Here is a 23,126-nt window from a genome sequence, read left to right on the forward strand (position 1 = left end):
TATGACCAGCTCCAAAATAACACTCTAAGTCTTCTGAAGCTATATCTTTTTTTTATTATTATTATATATGATTATTATTTTTGTGGCTTTATCCAGGATATTAACAACATTTTCAGTTTTACTCCAGTAAGTTTGAAGTGAGAACGACTCTATCACAGTCAGCAAAGACTGTATGACCTCTGTAGGACTTTGTCTTCCCCTGAGCCTGTATACATGCCATGAGTGTCACAGAAAAGTATACTGCGAGGTTTTCTAAACCTTAACAGGTATTTCTGAACTTTAACAGGTAGTATTTCTTGTATGCCTCCTGTTGTGAAGACAGACTCTTAGTTTCTTAACGGTACTTCTCACAGGCCTTGGAGCTAAATAAAAACTACCACTACAATTTTAGAAGTAGCCACAGTAAGACTTCCCCTTCTGCAGCAGTTCATGGCTGAGGACATCTCAACACATTAAATCTTTGGGGAATTACATGTTTCTTTAAAAACCTGGGAGTCTATTTTTTAAGCAATTTCTACTTTTGCAAGACATCAGATCTCAAATGTAGGACAGGTTTGGGATAAAACACATTCTCTAAGGCTAGAGTTATTCTGGAAGGAAATTCTGTGTGTGAAAGAAGGGAAGAGCTTCTGTTTATCAGTCCATTGACAACTGTCTAGAGCTATTTATATCTCTTTGTGGTTATAGTTTCCAGGAGTCAATACGATAAAGTAATTCTAACACAAAAATTTTATCACTATTTTTTTTCCTCTTTTCTTGGATTGTTGTGCTGTGCTTTCCTCAGTAGGTGGCAAACTTCACAAGCTGTAGCTCGTGGGATATATTTGGCACTCTTGTGCAGTACAATTAAAAGCTTTCCTTGGACCTCATCCAAATAACATTTTCTTTCTTTCATTTGCAGAAAGGATCCATTATTGCTCCTAATTCAATCATTTTCCTTTCTGCCACTGTAGTGGAGTATTTACTTTCTGTGCACAGTGGTTTTTGAGCTTGATGAACAAACTAGGGAAAATGACCTTCAGCCACTGAGAACAAAAACCTCACATCAGCTCCATCCATGAGACACAAGCCTGGTTTGTTGACACTACAGAATTGTTATTAGTAACATAAGAAAAAAGCACCACCATTTCTTTTTTTTAAATTAATATTGCATGGTGCTGCTATTTGTTTATTATCATTAAGTGTGGGCAGAACTCTTGGCACAACACCAAGAGAAAGGTGACCTTCAAGAAAGCTAAGAGGACCCTCCAACATGTAACTAAAATGATTCCTGAGTTTAGCAACCACATAATCTAATTTCCAGTATGCAAACAAAGTGAGTAGCTGAGTATTTTAGCAAGCAGGACTGGCCATGAGACTTCAGCAGATTTTTTCTCTTCTGAACTGGTCGCACTTCTACTGAACTTCAGTGGACCCTGCAAGGAAAGCAAGACATTGTGCACTTAATTTGCAGAGTATTTATTATACAGAACTGTAGGACTTCTCACAATGAGAAGAGGGAGAGAATAATACTGGAGAAACAAACATAGAGAACAACAGGTAGGTTTTTAACAGAAGATTCAAAAAGAACTGGGGAGGTCAGTAGTTGGGATGACAATTCAGCTGAAACAGTTTTTGCAGCTGTTTGTCAGATTTATTTTTAAAGATACTGAATTTAGACAAAGAACAAAGCCCCTTTATTGAACAGCAAGTAAGTCCTGTAGAGGAACGTTTCTTGACATGTGAAGGAAGGATTGCATGCTTGTTAACAAAAATGAAGCGTGCTGGCAGGGAAGAGTGAAACCAGTTGGAGTGTTAGGATTCTGTGGTTCAAATGGGGATATGCTCCTCTGAGTGATCATGACTATAAGCTGTGCATCCAGGTGCAGGTTGTTTGACTGTTCTGTGCTTCTCTTTATTTGCACTGCCTGCCACGAGGTCTAGAAACAATAGTAGGCTTGTTTTAAAATCTGACATCTGTTCTTAGAGCTTGAGGGTCAAATTCTGCAGGATTCATTTAATCTGGTTGTGGAGAGGTGGCTTGGGGAGCGGGGCCACCTCGGGAATGTTGGGGACATGGTGAGTTTGTGAGGATTTACGGTAAACAAGTGGTTGCTGAGTTGTGTCCAATGAGGAGTTTGGCGGGAAAAAAGAGGCGGCTCCGGGGGAATTCCGCCTGTCACGGTGACAGGTTCCGTGTTGTCACGGTGACAGCTTTCGCCCAGTGATCGGATACACGTGGTGATAGGTTATGTGCGGACTTGTATAACCAATCATACGCGGCCAAGGGTACTTGTTGGTGTATATATTGTGGACTTAGCTGCTAACTCATATCGAGTCGTCACTGAGTTCCACAATCCCGCTCCCGCAAATGGCGCCCGAACAGGGACCCGAGTGCATGCAGTAGAGCGCGAACGCTGCACCTCAGGAGGTTGTCCGCGGGGGAAAGGACGTCAGCCGGGCAGCTACCAAAGCCACGGAGAAGAATCGGCCGGGTAGCGCGTGCCAAAGCCAGGGGAGAAGACGACATGGAGCAGGAGGTAGCCCAGTCGCAGTTACATAGCTTCTTAGAGAAGCGGGGGGTAAAGCTCCGTGCCAAAGCCCTGTCGACTCTGATAGCGACTGGCCGGGCAAAAGGGCACCTTAATGACTTGTCTGCTGCCCTCTTCGAAGTCAAAGAGTGGCGGGATTATAGTGATACGATCTGGGATGCAGTTATAGACGGACAAAAATGGGCTAAGAAATTACAGGGTCCGTGGCGGGACGTAATTAATTATTTGAAGAAGTATCGTATAGAACGCTCGACCGCCAAAAATGTATTGCAAGCCCTGGAGCCGGAGGAGCCTCCTGAGCCCACGGAAGCCCTGTTTGGGGTGGGTCCCAGGTCGTTGCTCGACCTGTCGCCGCCGCCCACGATTCCGGAGGTCCCGGTCTGCCATGCAGGCACCGCGCAAGCGGCGGCGCGGGCGGGGGCGGCGGCGGCGCCATCCGCTCCACCGCTGCCCTTGCCGGCGCCAGAGGCGGAGGACCTTCCCCAACCCTCGACGGAGACGAAGGCTTGCCGCCCGCGGATACGGGGTCAGGCGACCAGTCAGGGTCCTGATACCGGAGAGTCTTCGGACACCTCGTCGTCCTCGAATGGCGAAAAGCCATCGCGAAACCGGAGGCAAAGGGCTAAGGGGCGGGGAAAGTCCGTTTTCGTCCGCCGGGGGGAGAATGGTCGGCTGTCGTGCGTAATGCAGTATTGGAAGGAGATTGGGGGGTGGTAGGAAAATTGTCTAGCAGAGCCTTCCCGGTAATACCGGAGGCGGCGCGGCGGAGCGGGGCGCCGTGTCGCGGCGGCGGTGGCGGGGCCCGCAGAGCGCGGAGGGCAGCGGCCGAGGGGGCGAGATGGACAAAATGGCGGCGGGCAGGGGCGGCTCGGGGAGGTTCTATGGAGCGGGGGTGACGGAGGCCGAGCCCCGAAGCGTCAGAAGAGGGAAAACTCGGAACCTCTGCCTCTTGGGCCTGGAGGACCCGGGGGGCGGCGGCGGCAGGGCTGGGGCCAGCGGAGTAGAAGGGCACTTAAGATGGGAGTGTACAGAGAAGGTTTGGTGCGACAAGTGTCGCAACGGTTCACACGCAACGAGAGCCTGCAGAAAGGGTTCGGGAAACTGGAAAAAGAGCGCCTCGCTCTTAGGCATGAAGACACAAATGCAGGCGCAGGCGGCTTACAACCAGCCACAAGGGGGAGTCTGGGAGCAGATGTGGTTACCGCAGTAGGAGTCACTCTAGTGGATAAGAATCCAGGTAAAATCCCAACAGCTAGCAAGGGACTTATTTTTATCAACGGGAAACAATATGGGGCACTTTTGATAGGGCGGTCCTCTACCTCCATGCAAGGGATACTCGTTATACCTGGGGTAGTAGATGCCGATTACACTGGCACAATAATAGTGGTATGTCAAGCAGTTAATCCACCCATCTACATACTGCAAGGCTCCCGATTGGCTCAATTGGTTCCTTTGTCACAAAAATGGTCTGGACCAGAAGACCGCAACCGGGGAAATCGGGGTTTTGGAGGTACAGGAAAAATAGCAATGTTATCCTTAGGCTTGCAGCAAAGGCCAGCAGTGAAGGTTAAATTAATTTTAGATTTGGAGGGGTGGAAAGACGAAGCCACCATTACGGCCTTACTTGATTTAGGGGCAGATGTTACTATTCTCAACTTTGATACCTAGCCGTTTTGGCCAGCTGTACCTATAGAGGAAGCTATCACAGGGATAGGTGGGCAACAGCATGGCTTGAAAAGCACTGAGGTCATTACAGTTGTAATAGACGGTCAAAAGGCCAAGATACAACCCATGATTCTCCCACTGCCACCCGGGGTACCGGCCTTAATAGGACGGAATGCGATGTCGCAACTGCAATTTAGATTGGCATCACCCTCAGTGGTTTTCTGGGGGCAGCCACTGAACTAACGCCTCAACCCTTGAAATTGCAATGGAAGACTGATCAGCCTGTCTGGGTAGATCAGTGGCCGCTTAGTAAGGAGAAGCTGTTTGAGGCTAAAAACCTGGTCCAGGAACAGTTGGAGGCAGGACATATAGTGTGCTCCACGAGTCCATGGAACACCCTGATTTTTGTTATAAAAAGGAAATCTGGAAAATGGAGACTTCTCCATGATTTGCGAAAAGTTAATGAGGTAATGCATTCTAAGGGGGCCTTGCAACCGGGATTACCATCACCGTCCATGATAGCTGAACAATGGCATATGTTGGTAATAGACCTGAAGGACTGTTTCTTTACAATCCCACTCCACCCTGATGACTGTGAGCGATTCGCATTCACAGTCCCTTCCAAAAATAGAGAAGCACCAGCGGAAAGGTATCACTGGACGGTTGTCCTGCAAGGTATGAAAAATAGCCCAATGATATGTCAAACCTATGCGCATGCTGCTCTAAAACCAATACGAAAGGCTTGGGATCAGGCCATCATCATGCACTAGATGATGGCCACTCAGCGACCAATCACTGATCAGTATCTCCAGTGGATGGAAGCAGAGTTGCAAAAGGCAGGCCTTAAAATAGCACCCAAGAAGGTTCAAAGGACAGGCCCGCGCGTGTACTTTACCAAGGAAGGGGTTATCTTTGTGTTGAATCCCCCACAGGTCCACTGTGGGTCCCTGCTCGTTGGACTTGCCCTCACCAGCCTGTTATTGATAAATCAGACAAGCGCAATCCTCCACAAGATCGAGCCTTGTCCGAACATATGGGTAACGTGGGCTGAATCTGTTAACCAACCTGATTTCTGTCTTAGTCTACAATCAGTAAGTAGCCCCTTCCAAACTTCCTTGATCACACTGCCTATTTTAAATGTATCAGAACTGTCTATAGAATTTAATGGGTATGTATCAAATGATTGTAACCAGTCTCCTCCTCTTAGCAACTTCTCTGCTTGCCTTATCTCTTTGCTAAACATTATGTTGAGATTTGACCCACAGGAGCTGAATTTACTAGGTTCAAAGGGCGTCGGTGAAATTAACCAGTCAGTTTGTTTTGTTTTGGGGGACACTAGAATCGATAGTCTCAAGAATGCATTACAACTAGCAGCATGGGCAAACGATACTGATAGTATACCATTCATAGTGCCTAGTTGAAATCCAAGTGGTACAGACGTAACCCCGGTTATGTTCAACTACACGAATTTGTATGGAGAGGGGTGTTGGTGTGGCTGGGGCAACAATTCCGGTCTGCCATAGGGTTCTGACTGTTATACCCTATATGGGGCATCTATAATGAGCAAGCCACAGAATATTTCTTTATTATGGAATAATGACACGACAAAAGCCATACCACCTGACTTGTTTTTGGTCTGTGGGGACCGTGCATGGAATGGCATACCTGCAAATGCTTGGGGTGGGCTGTTTTATCTAGGGCAGTTAATACTTCTAGCTCCACAGCATCGGGCCATAGCAGAGTTAATCACCAGCCTCTCCCACACACCATCACAGCAAAGACGTTCACTGGGTCGACTGAAACGCTTGCTCCAGATTGTAATGACCAGATTGAGCTATGGTCCCTCTCTGCTAAGGTTTTTGCATCACTCCTATGGCCAGGACTTGCTGCTGGGAATGCTTTGAAGCAAATAGAGAAGCTCGCTTGCTGGGCTGAGAAACAAGCTAATGTGACTACGGCTGTCCTCACTGATTTAATGATGGATCAGTCAAGCCTCTGCCATGCCGTGCTTCAGAACCGAGCGGCTGTTGACTTTTGCTTCTTGCTCAAGGACATGGGTGTGAAGACTTTGATGACATGTGCTGCTTTAACCTGTCAGACCATAGTGAGTCTATTCATAAGCAGCTTCAGTGGTTACATAATCATACCAAAGCTATCACACAAAATCATAACCCATTAGATGATTTTTTCACGAAGTTGGGAATTTCAGGATGGGTACGAAGCCAGCTTTCGGTAGGGCTGCATTGGGTTCTAATTGCTGTTTTGATGCTTGTTGGTTTTAATATTGTTGTTAAATTAGTTACAAAAACTATGCACAAGTTTGTTCCTTCGGTATTTGTAGCGGAAAAAGAAAAGGGGGGAATTGTGGAGGGGTGGCTTGGGGAGCGGGGCCACCTCGGGAATGTTGGGGACGTGGTGAGTTTGTGAGGATTTATGATAAACAAGTGGTTGCTGAGTTGTGTCCAGTGAGGAGTTTGACACGAAAAAATAGGTGGCTCTGGGGAATTCCGCGTTGTCACGGTGACAGGTTCCGTGTTGTCACGGTGACAGCTTTCGCCCAGAGATCGGATACACGTGGTGATAGGTTATGTGCGGACTTGTATAACCAATCATACGCGGCCAAGGGTACTTGTTGGTGTATATATTGTTGTGTTAACTGATTAAAGTTGGACTTAGCTGCTAACTAGAATCGAGTTGTCACTGAGTTCCACAATCCCGCTCCTGCACACACACACACACACAGAGAAAAAATGACCACCATTCTGATTTGCATGAAATGTGGTAAAGATTAAAATGAGAAGGCAGTTGGATCTGTTTCAATTATTCCATCACTGGGCTACTGGGATGAAGTTCAACAAGACCAAGTGCCAGGTCCTGCACCTTGGCCACAACAACCCCAGACAATGCTACAGGCTTGGAGCAGAGTGGCTGGAAGACTGTAGAAGTGGACTTAGTTGAACGTGAGCAAACAGTGTGCCTGGGTGGAGAAGTGACTTCCTAGTTTGTATCAGGAATAGTGTTGCCAGCAGGAGCAGGGAAATGCAGTAGCAGCTCTGGTGAGGTTGCATCTTGAGTACTGCACTCAGTTTTGGGCTCCTTACTACAAGAAAGACATTGAGGCCCTGGAGCGTGTCCAGAGAAGGGCAAGGAAACTGGTGAGGGCTCTGGAGCACAAGTCTTATGAGGAGCGGCTGAGGGAGCTGAGATTGTTTAGTCTGGAGAAGAGGAGGCTTGGAGATGACCTTATACTCTCTTCAACTTCCTGAAGGGAGGTTGTGTTGAGGTATGAGTTGGCCTCTTCTCCCATGTAACTAGCAATAGGGCTAGAGGGAATGGCCTCAAGTTGCGCCAGGCTGGACATTAGGAAATACTACTTGTCTGAAAGAGTAGTCAGGTGCTGGAACAGGCTGCCCAGGGAGGCAGGGAGTCACCATCACTGGAGGTGCTCAAGAAAGGTTTAGATGTTGTACTGAGGGAATGGTCAAACTGCATGATCTTAGCAGTCTTTTCCAACCTTAGTGATTCTATGATTCTGTGATTCTATAGCTGTCAAAGAGGGATCTTTTCATATTTGCTTGCACCTTGGCTGTCCCTCATGGCGTTATTATCTGGGTTGACTCTGAACAACAAGACTATTTTTGGATCATTCCCCTTGGACATTCTAGTGCATCAGCAGGACAACAGCTGTAGAAGCTCTTTCCCTGGGTAATGTAAGTTCTCAGAAATGAGACAGAGGAGTCTGGAATATACAATCATCTAATTTCCACAATGAAAAGCAAGCCTTGTTTTTTCAGATCAAAAGTGGCCCACTGATAATTTTAGACACTGTCCAGCCAGTTCATACGCCTTGCCTACTGAATGTTTCCTTCTTGCTGTTTTACAGGAGCAAAGGCTAGGGTTTAGTAAAGTGCAGGGGGGCTCAGGGGACTGGAATACTAATCTTAGATAAAAGAGTCTGGAAGTCTTCCACCTCTCTTTAGTCAGCGGTTCCACTGGGGCAAGCTATTTTTTGCATTTCTTTTCCTGTATTTGTCAAATCAGGTTACTAGTTATCTCTCTGTACCATTACTTTTTGAAATTTTATGCAAACTAAAGAGATATTTTCTTTGTTTGGGACAATCATATCTACATATAGAGATTTACTCCTCTCATATCTCACAAATCAGAGTAAACTAATATATTATTCAGAACAATTGATTCCTCTCTCAAAATGAACAAACAAACAAACAAAAACCACCAAAAAGTGCCTCTTCTTTTCATGACATAAATCTTTCATAAAAGGTTCCCTGGTACAGAATAGAGATAAGTTTTCTTACTGTGAAACAGTTAGCTTTGGATGGCCCTGTTTCTGGTTTAGCTGTATAGTAACAGAGTAGTAAGAATCAGTTCCTTAAGAAACTCTTAACTCATCATCATTCTAGGGACTCCATTTCCAGCACTTAACATCTTTTCTCCTGTTCTAAATCCAGGATTTATCTTCTTTCTAATGATTTCTTTCCCGTTTCAGTGCACAAAGAATGGAATTTAGGAAAAAATGACCTGAATTGTTTAGATACTTAGTGGAGTCTCCAGGTTCTTGACATTATTCTTGATTGTATTAGTCTTTCCCTCATGTAAACTTTTGTTGTTTGCAGTAATGAGTATTTTACCTGTTGGGTAATGGGTATTTTACCTGTTCTGGTCATTAACTTTGACACCTGGTGATGGTGAACAAGAAAGTACATGCTCACTCTCTGCTGAGAACTCTCCTATAAGCCCTGAATTGTACTTCAGAAAAAACTGCCTGTTCTTCCCATTTAATTGCTTGGTCAATTAAAATTGTATTGGTCACCAATTCTATCCATTGCAGTGCAATGTTTTTTGGCGTGCATGTTGATTCTTGGTTGATGAAGTGAGGGTAGTAAATATAACAGCCTTCTCATACTCCTCTGGATCAAGTTTTCTCCCAGAAAAGTAACATCTGCCTTCTTTTCCATTTTTCATCTGGCTAGTCAAGGGAGGGCTTTGACTTCCTCCTCTTTCATCCCTTGCATTCTTTTCTTTTTGTCCATGGAGTACCATATTACTTAGCGGACCTCAGATATCATACGTGATTCCTTCATAGTCATTGTAATAATTTTATCTTTGTCTTTGGCCATTCTGGTATACGTGAATTCTTCTTACACCCTTATAACCCCATTCCTGTATTTTTTACCTCCCTTATTCTCTAGTTTTCCTCTCCAGTGCATTAAATTTAATCGTATCCCTCAGTTTTAATGCTCTTCTGCAGTGCTATCTGCTTTCTCTCAATGCCTTCAGCTCCCGAGTGGAACCTACAGGCTTGCTTGACACCTTTCTTTTTTTTCCCCATGCAATCATGTCTCCATGTTTAACAAAGCCAATCTCATGCACAGAATGCCTCCTTATTGTAATTGTCTCTTCATTCCTCTGCTTTGACAGTTCATGAGTGAATTACTGTGTACTTTTTCAGCTTTTGCTTGACTCTTTTCTAATCCTTGCCTCCTGACCACTTTGTTTCAGCTTTTGTGGGCTGTAAAATAATCAATAACAAAAGTGATGTGTCTGCTTTGTAAGAGGACTCTAGTCCCAGGATTAGAAAAGAGCTCAAATACCCACTTTGCAGAGCTCATCTAAAACCAACTAGTGTTTTACCTGGAGGGCCTGAGAAACACTTTCATACTCTAGGCATTTCAGAATCTTTTGCTATGCTTTTAGATTCCTCATTGTAATTTATACTTTGAAGAATACCTCAGGGTTCAGTCCCACTAGGTACCAGTTAGTCAGAATTCTCTTCAAAATTCATTCTCTTGCTTCTCAATGATGGCTTTGGCCTTTAATTGCTAATGAGTTATATCACTGCATGACACTTCAATTTCCCTTTATATTATTTTTTTAAATATATATATATATTATGTGGAAATTATGGACTTTTTACTAACAGAAACAGATTATTTTTCCTATTTTTTGTATACAGTATCACATTTTCTGCTTTTTGGTAGATCTTACATTCTTGATGTTAGTTCAGTAGGAAAAAAGATCTTTGTATTTACATTCTTCAAAGGTAATCCGAACCTTGCAGTGATTCAGGAGAATTAACCACTTTGACTTAGTGGCACACTGCACCAAAGTGTGTTTACTGGACTGGATATGAAAAGACTTCTCATTTTATTCTATCTTTGAGGTACTCGTGGGTGTGGAGCAGCTTTTAGATTTACATCTCAACCAGTTTGTCTATTTCATGGACTTTTAACTCTGGGTTTCATACTGTAGTGGTGTTGACATTTGCTCCTGCATAGTTATTATAGATGTGTACCACCCACTCTCAAATCTGGGTATTTTCCTTTCATCTTAAGGAAATATCTTTAAAACCCATTCATCTCCAAACATTTTAAGGAGGTAAGTAAGGGTCTGAAAAAATGGACACAAATTCTGCTGTGTTGAAACATTCCAGGCTTTCACTTCTTTCACAGATCCAATTCTGCTATCATTCCTGAGTGATAAAAATCTGCTGTCCTGAACTGTGGTAATGCAGATGTGATTTCAGCTTACCCTGTTCAAAGCTTGACAAGGGGGCCCAAACAAAGAAAACTTCACTTTTTTCCCCCTCCAGTAAGTAGGGAAAGCAACAGGGACATGAAAGGGTATATGCTGTGAGCCACAATCTTTTTTTTTCTGAAAAGCAGCCTCTTAACAGAACAGCCTTGCTTTTATTTACAGTGTCATTGTTATTTACTGTTATTTACTGCTTCACTGATTGCAGAAACTACTTGCAAGGTTCCTTGGCCAGTCATTCATAAACTGTCAGATTGGCAAACAACAGCTTTAGTTTTGTAAGCAAGCACAAAGTAAATGTACCACTGATTGATTTACTGCCTTTCATCTTGATCCTCAGTTTCAAGAAATAGTTTCCATTTAGATTTGAGTGAAAGTACACAACCAGTGACAATTGTAACACCTCCATGTGCTGAGAGAAAAGCAGACCTTATTTTTGCTTTCGTAGATGGCAAAGCATTGCAATGAAAAATACTAGCTTTCCCATTGCACATATGGAGCAACTGAGGTACCTTAAGGAGTGAGAGGAGAAGGCTGGGGGTCCAGGAGCCATCTTTACACAGCTGTCTCTTAGTCATGCCCACAACACCCAGCAGAACGGAGGGCAGTTGCAGTGGAGGGCTTAACAGCTTAACAAAGCTAGGTTAACTTTGGGTTTTCAGCATTTTTGTGCAATGTGAGATTTATTTTTTTAACCCTTCAGATTCATGCCCAAGGACTACCTTTACAGCTTCCACCAGAACTTGCACATTGTTACATTTCTCGCAGCTGTGGTGAGGGAAATGGAGCATCTGCCTTAAGCTAGAGATTCTATGTATTTATTTAAAATCCTTAGCAAAGCTTCTTCACTACCTGAAAGCCATTTTGCTTTAACACCATATAAATGTAAACACATTGAAAAACTTTAAAAAGTCTGATCTTTAGCTCTTCAAATTTTACAATATTGAAAACTTGGAACATTTTAAAACATCAGAAAGTGTTATTCTGTGTGTTCTTCTGTATGTTCTGCAGCATTTGTGAGCCAAATCAGCTTCATGAGGCATGTTCTTTAACAGTTAAGGCTGGCCATGTTTTTTAACCAAGCATCCAGCAGAAGACCACACAAGGAGCTCAGCATCAGTCTGAAGGGCAAGCCCTTAGTGATCTCCTAAAAGCTAGTGAGACCTCAGAACTAATGCTGGTTGGAGAAAAGTCCTGAGAGTGCTTAATTGCCAGAGAATTCAGCTTGGGCGCATATCTCTATCTATGTACAGATGTAAAATTTGAGATTAGCTGAGCTCAGCTGGCTGCTGTGCCGTGATAATTTTGTAACAGCTGCCCAAGTGTGCTGTGGCATTGGGGATTGACTTGGAGCACCACTAGGCTGAGAAACCTACAGAGGAGTGCATGGTGGCTGCAGTGGCTGCTGTGGAGCAGGCCCATCAGTTATCTGAATACTGCAAATACTGAGGCTATGTGCATTTTTTTCATGTATGTTTTAGCAGTATCACATGTATTTGAGAAGCTACAGTATTTATAACTATTTGAGTAAGTCAACTGAGGTTAATTCTCTCGTAAGTCTTCACAGTCTTAAACCAACTGTGTTGTTTGGGTAGGAACTACCCTGTGACATTCTTCAAAGTAATCTTATTTTAGATGTTTCTCAGAAGTTCTCATGTGTTATGTTTTGCTGACCATGCCTTTTATATCGATAATCCTCAAAACTGACTTATTACTGGGGGAAGTGTTACAACTTTAACCTGCAGTTTTACCTTGTGAAAATTAAGCATGCATCCTGTCTCTTGCTGTGACATTCTTGGGATTTCTGATTCTATTTTTTTTCTCAGTTGTATCTGGTCACATTTTGGGAATTTAAAGCAGAAAAGCACAACTGCAGCAACACTTTGCTTATATTACTGAGATTTGCTTGTGCTTTATAGTTACTGTGGATGTTCTGTGGATTAGTTTGCTGCTCTTCATCCATTACCAATAGAAGTGCACCTGTCAGGTAAAGAAACTGTTTGAAAGGCACATGGCCATTCACATATAAGCTGAGAAGCTGACAAACAGTATTTTATCTGCCTGAGGGACTTGATTACTGAATTTTCTCCTTGAGAGACCAGGCAAAATCAATTTCCAGAAAATCTGTAATGGAATCAGGAATCCTGTGGGATTTATAAGGAATGTTACTAACTAGATTTATATTCCCATAAATGTCAATGCTTCTCCACCAGTTGGGCATGTGCTAACTATTTTTTTTCAGTTTCTCTGTGCTGTCTTTTTTCAACATAAATTCTGTGAAGAAACTCAGTTTTTCTGCTGCTGAGTTGCGTTCTTCTGTGTTCACCTTTGCAAGACTTCTCTTAATCAGTCCTTATGGCCTTCATTAGGATTATTTAGACCATTTGAAATAATTATTTTTTAATCAGTAGTTGTTCAAATATATATGGTTATTCATGGAAATATCCAAGGAACAGAGCCAATAATTGATAATTGTAATGAATGTTTTGTACTGGGGGGTCACTACTTAAAAATCAGACCCATTCAGCCCCTTCTACTGGAAGAAACTGCAAAGTTTGTGATGGTGCCTTCATTAAATGGTATTTACTTCATTGGCCCTCAGGTCTTACTCAGGTCTTACTTTCAACTCCAGAAAGCTTTTGCAAAAAAGCACCACAATTTCAGTTTCACAAATTACCACTTGTCAGATGAGGTCTTTGCTGGAGCTCTGCCTTACCAGCATACCTTAATGAAGCAAAAGTTTCAGTGCTATCATTATCTTTATTTTGGCCAGTGTATTTTACTTGCCATGGAGGAAGAACATGCACTCACTTACTACAGATAGAATGCAGAATAAAGTCTTGTAGGCTTTAATTGCCTATAGATTTTTGACCTCGTACCCTTAAAATGCCTTAATGCTTCCTGGGATCTGATATGAAAGCCAGAATTTACAGACTGCAAGCCCTGTGTTTAGACAGGTTTTGTCTGGTTCATCAGTTGATCTTCATTTTCTTCTTGTCAGAATTGTGTTTTCTATTACGAGGTTATAGATCAGTTCTCAGTCTCAGCAAGACCTGCAGCACTCACTCCTACTCCTACTGTCGGGCTCCATACATACTTAATGATATACCTTCTTGTGAGAAGAGTGGAGGAGGAGGCATGTCAGTGTTATTCTTTCACCAGGGCATGCAGGTGTAACATTCCCCATTTTCCCAATTCCAGTCTTATTACATCTTCTGTGGGAGTTCTCACTGTGTTAATTGAATCCATGATAGGAACCCATACAACTGTACTGTAATCTTGTTGGGACTCACTCCTCAAGTGATTAATTCTGTACAGTGCAGTGCAGCTTGGCACTCCAACAGACGAATTCTTGCAGAAATTTAGTGAACCCATCAAAAGTCACAGTTTCTGTAGGCAAGATGTAATACATCAGTCTCACCACCTGTCACAAAGGTGCCTTTTCTCTGCAGGTGTTTTCAGTGTGCATTAATAGCTTAAGAAGATAACAAGACAACTGGAATTTTTGGACAGAAATTTTCAGAACTGGATTTCCAGCAATAATTTCCTATTTGTTTCTGAAGAAGTCTGAGATTGAACTATGGTAGGGCTTTAGCACTACCTTTTATTTGCAGTCTGGACTATGACTACACTCTGTAAAAGTTCAGAAATATTCAAGACAATTAACTATTTTGTTATTACAAAAATCACCGTGGTTTGGATCTATTACGAGAAAAATAACATCCTTAGGTAGTACTGAGTTCTATGTAAAACCAAGTTTGGACCTGCCCACAAAATAAAGGAGTGGAGCGAATGTTCTAAGCGTTTGCTACCTGCACCTTTTATATTTATATACATTTATATACAGGCATTGGCCCAAAGTCTGTGGTTCTGGCAGATGTGCATGTCCTCAGGCATGTCACATGACGAGCAGAGAAAAGAGATGATTCTACGAGTGGTATGAAAAACATGTATTTCTGTATTTAATTTTCACTGTTATATTTGTTTGTCAATTTGCTTTCTCTTAGGATGATTTTAATATCTATCTTTTGACAACAAGTAGGAGCTGGAGTGTAAAGACAAGCAGATTAAGAAAAAATGGGGAATTTTTTTTCTCTAAATACAAGTTGAAAAGAGGAGTGACCGGATGTACATTGCCAAAGGCAGCTACATTTTCTCTTCTAATATAGAATGCATTTTTTTTCTTGCTTTCCTCTTTTTATTTTTAAATCAATTAGCTCCAGAGATTAGAGAAGGCTCCTGAATGCTCTGATGGAAATTTCCTGCAACTGGGCAATGACATGTTTATGTGTCTTTATTTTTATCATTTCCAGATGTAAAATGTTCATGTTAAAATGAAAAGGGTTACTCAGAAAATAATACTGACAGAGAAAGTTGCTATTTTCTATTATAAATATAACACTGACACTAATAAAAAGGAACAACAACCTTGTTGCTTTTGGCTTTATATGGAGCTACTTTTTCTTCCTCTTAAAGCCGTATTTTTCTAAAAACTGCAAAAATAGAATGAAGCTACATGGATCTGAACTGGGTAAAGTCAGGGCCTACATCCCAGCTTCTATCTCCAACAATGCTAATAGTGGATGAGGACTTTGTCAGATTTTATCTCCTGAGTGTGAAATCTTCAGTAAATTTCTAAGTCAGACTACAGTTTTGTTAGGATGATGAGTCCCTGTCACTGCATTTTGGCCCTTTTTGATTCTGAGTTTAAATTATTGGTACTTTTTTGCAAAAAATCCTTGCTCCTTGCTTCACAAAGGTCTATTTGTGCTGTCCTTTGAGCACAACACACTGAATAGCAGATTGTTAGTATGCTCAAACTCTGCTTGTGGAGTTGCTTTACTGTGGTGGGTTTTGTTAGGGTTGATGCTTTTGTCTGAATTTGAAGTCCTGTATAACTTATGCTGCTTCTCTGTAATGGTGGACAGGAGGCGAGACTGTTCCTACTTGTGTGCTTGCAGAATATACATAGATAATTGAAAACAATGGTGAATTCAAGCTTTTATTTAGTAGCTCTCAAAGGCAAAGTGGTTATGTGGGCCCGTCTGGAGTATTGTGTACAGAACTGGGGCACCCAGCATAAAAAAGATATGCAGCTGTTCAGGTGGATCCAGAGGAGGACCACAAGGATGCTCAGAGAGCTGGAGCACCTCTCTGATGAAAAAAGGCTGAGGAAGCTGGTCTTGTTCATCCTAGAAAAGGCTCTGGCAGGACCTTGTTATGGCCTTCCAGTACTTGAAAGGAGCTTCTAAACAGGAGAGATATCAACTTTTCACATGGTCTGATAGTGGTAGGACAAGGGGGAATGGTTTTAAACTGAAGGAGGGGAGATTCAGGAGGAATCAGTGTATGTGCTGGGGTCCTGTCTTCCTGGATTCAGAAGGCTGAGAAGGTATGGAAATGTGCACTGAAAGACTAGGGTGAAGCTGGCAGTAGGCCTTTCTACTTGGTCAAATGCTCTGGTAAGTTACAGATTAATCCGGAGCTGCCTCTCTCTCCCTCGCCACCTGTACAATGGTCTGCATTTAGGCAGGTAAACTGCTTCTGTCCCACCCTCCTCTTTCCCCAGCCCCACTCTTGGACCACTTTGGTGACCCCATGAGAAAGGGGCTATCTGCTACAATCATACCCACAGGAGGGGACAAGATACCCACTTGTAACAGGTCCTGCATGATGCAGCTCTGACATTTCTTTTACGAGCTAAATGGAAGATGTTCTAGTATGTCCTTGGGTGGAGTGAAAGGGAGCAAGAAGGTTTAACCCCATCTTGACAGCTTTTGAACACTGGGCAATGTTTGGAAGAAGGACTGGTTCCCTGTTTGAAAAAAATGCTATTGCTCCAGTATTTGGGTAGCAGGAACTCTGAAGTTATGTTCATATCTTATTCTTCTGTTATGCCACATGCCAGGGGTGCTGTGATGCTAGGGAAATGCATAAGCAGAAACTGAAAGGAGGTTTTATTTTGTTTTGTTTTCCTTTGTTTTGTTTTTCTTTCTGTGAACAATTATCACTGGAAAAATTTGTCTAGGAAGAGAGGGTATGGCGCATTGTAGTAACAGCTTGTGGCTCATTGCCGTAACATCCTTTTCTTTAGCTGCATTTTTCAGTTTCCAGAACTTTTGGGGTTGTTTTAGCTCTTTCAGTTAAGATATTGCCCTTTGCCCTCCATCAAATGAAGTTGCTTCAGTTTTAATATTCTCTTTCTGATACGCTTTTCCAACTTTTTTGACTATGAAAGCCATATGTTCCCTGTCATACAGAGTACTATTAGCTGAGCTAAGCTGATTGCTAATGTCCTGGAGCTTGTGAGATACTGTGTCTCTGGAGATGTTTTCCTTTTTCATCTTTTCTATATCTGCTTGTCTCTTGCAGAGACCTGGCTATAACTCACAGCTGTTTCCATGAAGAGAAATAATGCAACTGGAATTTCATCTTCAACTACTCTGGGAATAAATCAAATCCGGGGCCCTTTTATCTGCTCAGCCTCATGAATGCTGTTACTGACACAGAACAAATTGCCTTGCCACTCCACTGGACAAGCGGTGGGCAGTAGTGGGAACCTGATACAATCTTGTGCAGCCCAAGCTTGAAATGTCCTCAGTATGTATGAATGGGGAAGAAAATATAGTCCTTAAAGATAGGTTATTACTATATGAGGTTTATGTTGTGTGTTCTTAAAATTTTGTTCCTTATGCATTTGGGAAAAGGAAAAATTAAATAAAACCATTCACAAAATTTGTGTAATAATCTTCAGGATGCATAATAGGGTGTTTTCTCAGGGTATTTTTTAATTATTAATGAGAAGTACATGTCAAAACTTTCGAAAGTTAATAAGTTTTAGCATTAAAATGCGTAGCGTTTGTTATTGTTCTTTTTTTAAAAGAATGCAATTTTGGATTAGAATGAATCAAACTAAAGAAACTCCGGCAACCTCAAATTGTTTTAGTTCGAGAATAAATACATTTTTTTAAAATCCAGTTATTCTCACCTTTTCTACACCTGACAAAATCTGTAGTACTATGTAAAGCCCATGAACCATATCCTCACTGAAAATGAGACCATAAACTGATGAAGGACGTGTGCAGCTTTGTGGGGAGGAATGTGGCCCATGTGCTTGCTCCTGAATGACGATCTTTTCAGGGTAGGAAGATCTTTTAAGCTTTAATGGACTAAAAATGCAATGTGTGGAGGTACAGTGAAAATCATTTGCTTGTGAAATGACTCCCTTTGCCTGGAATGCAGCTGTGGCCTCTGGAATGGACTGGAAGTTCTCAAAAAGAGATGAAGAGATGCTGATTTATTTCCTGACCTATGATCTTGCTGACTCTGTGCCCTGTAATGAAGATACTCCTGGGGAAAGCACATCCTCCAACATCTCTGATTTGGAGACTCCATGACTTTTGCCAGTCACTTCTATTAGCAGTGAAGTGAAATTGAAGTTCTAAGACTAAAACAATAATCAATTTGCTAAAAATGGTTATGTTTCAAAATCATAGAATTTTTTCTCTTGGAAAGTATGTAAAAGATCATCTACTTTGACTGGCCTACCATGGGCAGGGTTGCCACCCACCAGTTCAGGCTGCCCAAGGCCCAATCCAACCTGGCCTTGAGTGCCTCCAGGGATGGGGCACCCACAGTTTCTCTGGCATCTTTGCCAGCACCTCACTGCTCTCTGAGTACAGAATGTCCTCCTAACATCTAACTTAAATCTGCCTTGTTTTGATTTAAGACCATTCCCCCTTGTGTCTAGGTAGTATATGTCACTACATACCCTTGTGAAACAGCCCTCTGCATCTTTCTTGACACCATGGTGGATTGTATAGAAAACTCAGCAGAAGTTACACTGGGCATCTGTTTCACTACGGGGAAGGAGGTCTGAGAAGAGAACCAACCAACTGTGTAGGCCATGGAGCCTCAGAATCTCCTTGCTGCTCAAGTCCATGCACTGATATGATGGTGCCGTGCATTGAGGGTATTGGGAAAAATCTTGCTTAAACAGGCATGCTCAATTATCTTTATCTCAAAAAAAGACAGAGTCTAGCTTTTTTATTCAAATAAAGGGATAGTACAAGGGAATAGTCGCCACAGGTTCTCTCAAAGTATCGAAGTTTCAGCCTCCTCTTATCCCTACTTCTTGACAGTATTGCCCCTCCTTCCTTCCTTACTGGCTGAAGTACTTAGAGGTTACAGACTTCTCAGTCTACTTAATACACATTTTCTCTAATAAGTGACCCCCTGACCTCCTTGCATATCATACATTGCAAGTGTAATTAACAAACCTCTTTTATCTCAAGTCCCCATTTTCTCTTCTTATAATCTGAGAGTACTTGCAGACTTTTTCTAACATAGCCTTTGTTATTTCTTCTTGTATAGTTCTAGGTGCAGATGTATGCTGTAAAGCCACTACGTTCTGTCCTCCAGAAATTTCTCCAAGGAAAGAGAATACAAAACTTCTCATGCATTTCACTAGGTCCATACCTATAATCAAAAAGGGAACCTTGGAAGAAAAGGAAAGTTCTCTCATGGCTAGTCCCAGTAATTGGAGAATGTGAATGAGCCGTTCACTGTCATCTCATCTAAGACTTTCCATTAAACATTGTAAATCCTCAGTCTTCTACCAACAGCAAAATGTCACTAATACTGAAGCAACATATTCCCTCAAATTTTATCTTAGACAACTGATAGCTGCTTTATTTTGCAGTGCCAAATGTTAGATCTCCCCCAACGCCTTATGAAGGGCTGCAAGAGCCTGAGATGTAAAACTGATTGTCTTTGCAAGGGTACAAGATGGTAAGTTACTGATGGTTGTTGACTGTTAGTCCCGGGACTCCCAGTAGGGTTATACCTAGGGCATTGCCTCCCCCTTTGACAGTAGGTTTACATTATTAGCACAGTCTGCATCAAAATGCAGATCGCTGTCCTCTAGAAATATAGGAATTGTAATAAGGAGATATGCCTACAGTAACACTCCCCATAGTGCAGGGGCTGCCCATGGCATTAGCAGGAAAATAGGAATATGCAACTCTCCTACAGAGACTGAACTACCTCATTGACAAGGCCACATATGCTAAGGTATAAGATACATTCATTGCCTCATATGATTCTGAATTAGTTGGGTTATACTGGGGCTTAGTGCAGCTCACTACCTGGAAACAACATGGTGCATAAGTTATGTTTACTAATCTGTATGTTTATGAACTCAGTTGGGTAACTCCCCCCAGCTATGGACCACCCCATATGTGATGTTAATATCAAACACAGTGAACAGAATAATTTTTTATCATTTGGGAGCGGGTTGACAGACCCACCACGCAAGTGGTCATTATATAGTCTACCAATTGTCCCCCTGCTAAACAAAAAGTTGAAGCACTGGCAGCCTCTCCGGCTAACCATGCTTTGTGAAGTCCAAGGGTAGGGCTTGTGGTAGTTGAGCCTTCTCACTAATTGATTTGATAATATCTTGCCCACATACTGTCTTAGATAATATCACTTATTTCCTTCTATCCTCTAGGTTGGGGGCTACTTGGCTAGGGCATTCTGAACAGCAACTCACAGAGTGATAGCCCTGTCTCCGCTAGGTTTTGTCTTTATTTGGGCAGGGCCAAAGACAGCAATCTGACCCAAAGTAACTGAATTTCCATCACCAGTTTCCAAAAATGTGTCCTTATTTCCCCATTTATTCATTTCACCTTTCCCAAACTTTGTGGATACCAGGAATTATGCAAGTCCTATTCTATCCTCAGCACAGTCACAATTCCCTGCAACACCTTCACAGTGAAATGAGTTCTTCTACCTGAGTCTGTTGCCTCTTTTACCACATCTGGGAATGATTTATTCTAGGAATATTTTTATGATGGAGCCGGATGCTGCTGAGGCTGCAGGAAATGCTTCTAGCTCCCCCGTAAGCTGGTATACTATCACTAGGAAATATTTAAATTGTCCAGCTCTGGCATCTTGGTAAAATCTACCTGGCATGACATGGCTGGAAGAGTTGCATTGCCCAGGGTCTATCTCCTTTTGCTGTTTGCTTTGTTTGTTTATTATTTACTTTAGCACATGCCTCACTGGGTCATTTTCCTAGGGCAAATAGCTCTCTGGTAGCAAAGATTTTCATAAAGGCATCTGCTAATCCTTTGAAGCCACAGAAGCTTCCCTCATGATGTTCCTTCAAAACATTCGGGGCCAATGCCTTGGGTAGCCATGTTTGCCATCTATGCTGAACCAGTTATTCTCTCTCTCTTCTGTCCCAGTATTTGATAACTCCTCCAATGGGAAACACATTTCATTCAGCATGTCCAGGCCACTGGGAGTAAGGGGAGGATCTTAGATACTTCTGGCAAAAATGCTGCTTCTCCAGCTTTTTGTCTGCCAGTTGATCACCTGTCTCATCCTCTGAAAATCCTGTCTGATGTCCCCTGACATGTATTATAGCCACCTCTTGTGGTAGATTCACCACCTTCAATAGGCAAGTAATTAAGCCCTCATGGACTGAGGCTTTTTCTCTGCAAGTTAATAACCCTCTTATCTTTTGGCACCACTTGACTTACTCTCCTTAAAAAATAAACGAAACACTTTGGCTTTGTTGTGGTTTAGCCTGGCAAGTGGCTGAGAACCATGCTGTCATTTGCTCATTTTCCCCTTCCCAGAGGGATGGCAGAGAGAACTGAGGAAAAAAAAAAGTAGAATTAATGGACTGAGATAAAACTATTTACTTAGATAGAGAAAAGAATGATGGTTACGACCACATATATATGTGATTGTATATAGCAAGAAATGTGAAAGCAATTGCTCACCACACCACCCAACAACTGATGCCCAGCTAGCCAATTGAGCAGTGGAAGAGAGAGATATGTACTCCCTCCACCTTCCATATGGTGCAGAATACCTCCCTGGCAAGTTTATGTCAGCTGTCCTAATTCTGTTCCCTCCCAGCTCCTTCAGGCCTTTGCTGCAAATGGCCATGGTTCTGTACAACACTACTTAGCAGAAACTATAAACACTGATGTGTTATCAACATTGTTTTTCTCCTAGAACCAAAACACTGAATCATAGCAGACATTGAAATTAATTCCATCCCTGCTGAAACTAAGACAGGCTCTTAAATCAAAACTGAATACAGAAATTTTATGGTCAAATGTGTGGCCAGATAAGCCTATAAACCTACTCTCTTCAGAAACAAGTTCTCACATCTGTTAACAGTGGCTGAATGAGGTGTACCCTTTCATCGTTCCCACTGGCCCCTTGAATTACAAAAGAGGCACCTGAGAGTCATTAACCACCTCCCTGGAAAGGAATTTTAATGTGGATCGGGAGGCTCCAGTGTCGTCTAGAAAATGTACTTCCTTCTGATCCAAACCCAACCTAAAGCTTATCAGTCTCTATACTGGTGGGTACCTGAAACACAGTGATCCTTTGACCCCCCAACCAATCCATTTGCATTAAGACTTCTTAACTAGGGATTTTCTTTGGATCATCCTGTCTCTCCTGACCGTTTCTCAAGTAATGTCCCTTCCTGACTTAGGCTGGGGAGATTCCCACCTCACTGTGGGATGTTCAACTCCTCTTCTTTGGGGACTTACTGGTCCCTGCATCCCCTACCCCCAGGGAGGCTGTAGGAACTGGTCCATATCTCTAGCCTTTGTTTTTACTTTTTCCTTGTTCTGTCTCATGTCTCTGACTACTCCATAACTTTGACATCATTCCTGAAGTGTTTTCCAGGGGTATCAAAAGGTCTTCACCCCCCCTTGCAGAAATGCTCCAGGCATCCTTACTCCCCACAGCCTCCTTTTCAACTCAATGCCCAGAACAGCATCTGACAAATCCAAGGCTGCTTACTCTTAATAAATATCAGTTTATGCAGCTATGTGTTCTGTACTGACATGCATGTTACTAGTACTCTTTAAACCTGCCAGATATTTACTTGTGTTTAGTTTAATCACTGATAGCTTGTCCTTCCTTTTATCATTTCATTAATGTGGGTTTATAGATCAGGCTAATATTACCTGCTTAACGTCTTGCTGAGAGCACAGCGTGTCTTACTTTCATTTCTGCTGGGCCTTACTTTAGCATCATTCTGTGCATGAAGCACAGAATAAATATTGCTAAGTCTTGCAGGACATGCGATTTTTCTAAGCATTTAAGTGCTTGTTCAGGGCAGAACTTAAATTTAAAGTGCAGTGCACTGGAAATGATTAATGGGGCCTCAACTCAGTATTCTTTTTGTCTACCTTGGGGGCTTAAGCATCTGTTAGAAGAAATGCAGGAATTTTGTGGAGTTTTTTCCCTCTTCTCAGTACGCTGAGACTCACACCAGTGGGCCTAACACTGCTGCTTTGTCAGTGCCACTAGACACGGGCTTTTGCACCTACGTCAGGAGAG

At 42.5% G+C, this 23,126-nt stretch overlaps 1 protein-coding gene across 7 annotated transcripts in view; it reads left to right on the plus strand.

Annotated features, from left to right (window-relative positions):
• The first annotated feature begins 91 nt into the window (after nt 1-91).
• Nucleotides 92-23,126, plus strand: part of LOC149913020 (uncharacterized) — a 37,411-nt gene continuing 14,376 nt past the window's right edge. Inside the window, exons 1-3 of one of the 7 annotated variants that reach the window (XM_090132211.1) lie at nt 92-5,287; nt 14,201-14,331; nt 17,121-18,763. In XM_090132211.1, coding sequence (XP_089988337.1) covers nt 2,508-3,248 — 741 coding nt within the window. In that variant the 5' untranslated portion in view covers nt 92-2,507 and the 3' untranslated portion in view covers nt 3,249-5,287; nt 14,201-14,331; nt 17,121-18,763. Of the gene's footprint in view, nt 14,332-17,120; nt 18,764-23,126 lie in introns of those variants that run through there. The other 6 variants (XM_090132208.1, XM_090132207.1, XM_090132210.1 and 3 more) reach the window with 6 other exon arrangements.

The sequence above is a fragment of the Phasianus colchicus genome, chromosome Z, assembly GCF_987193195.1.
Source record: "Phasianus colchicus chromosome Z, bPhaCol1.hap1.1, whole genome shotgun sequence".
Taxonomy (NCBI): domain Eukaryota; kingdom Metazoa; phylum Chordata; class Aves; order Galliformes; family Phasianidae; genus Phasianus; species Phasianus colchicus.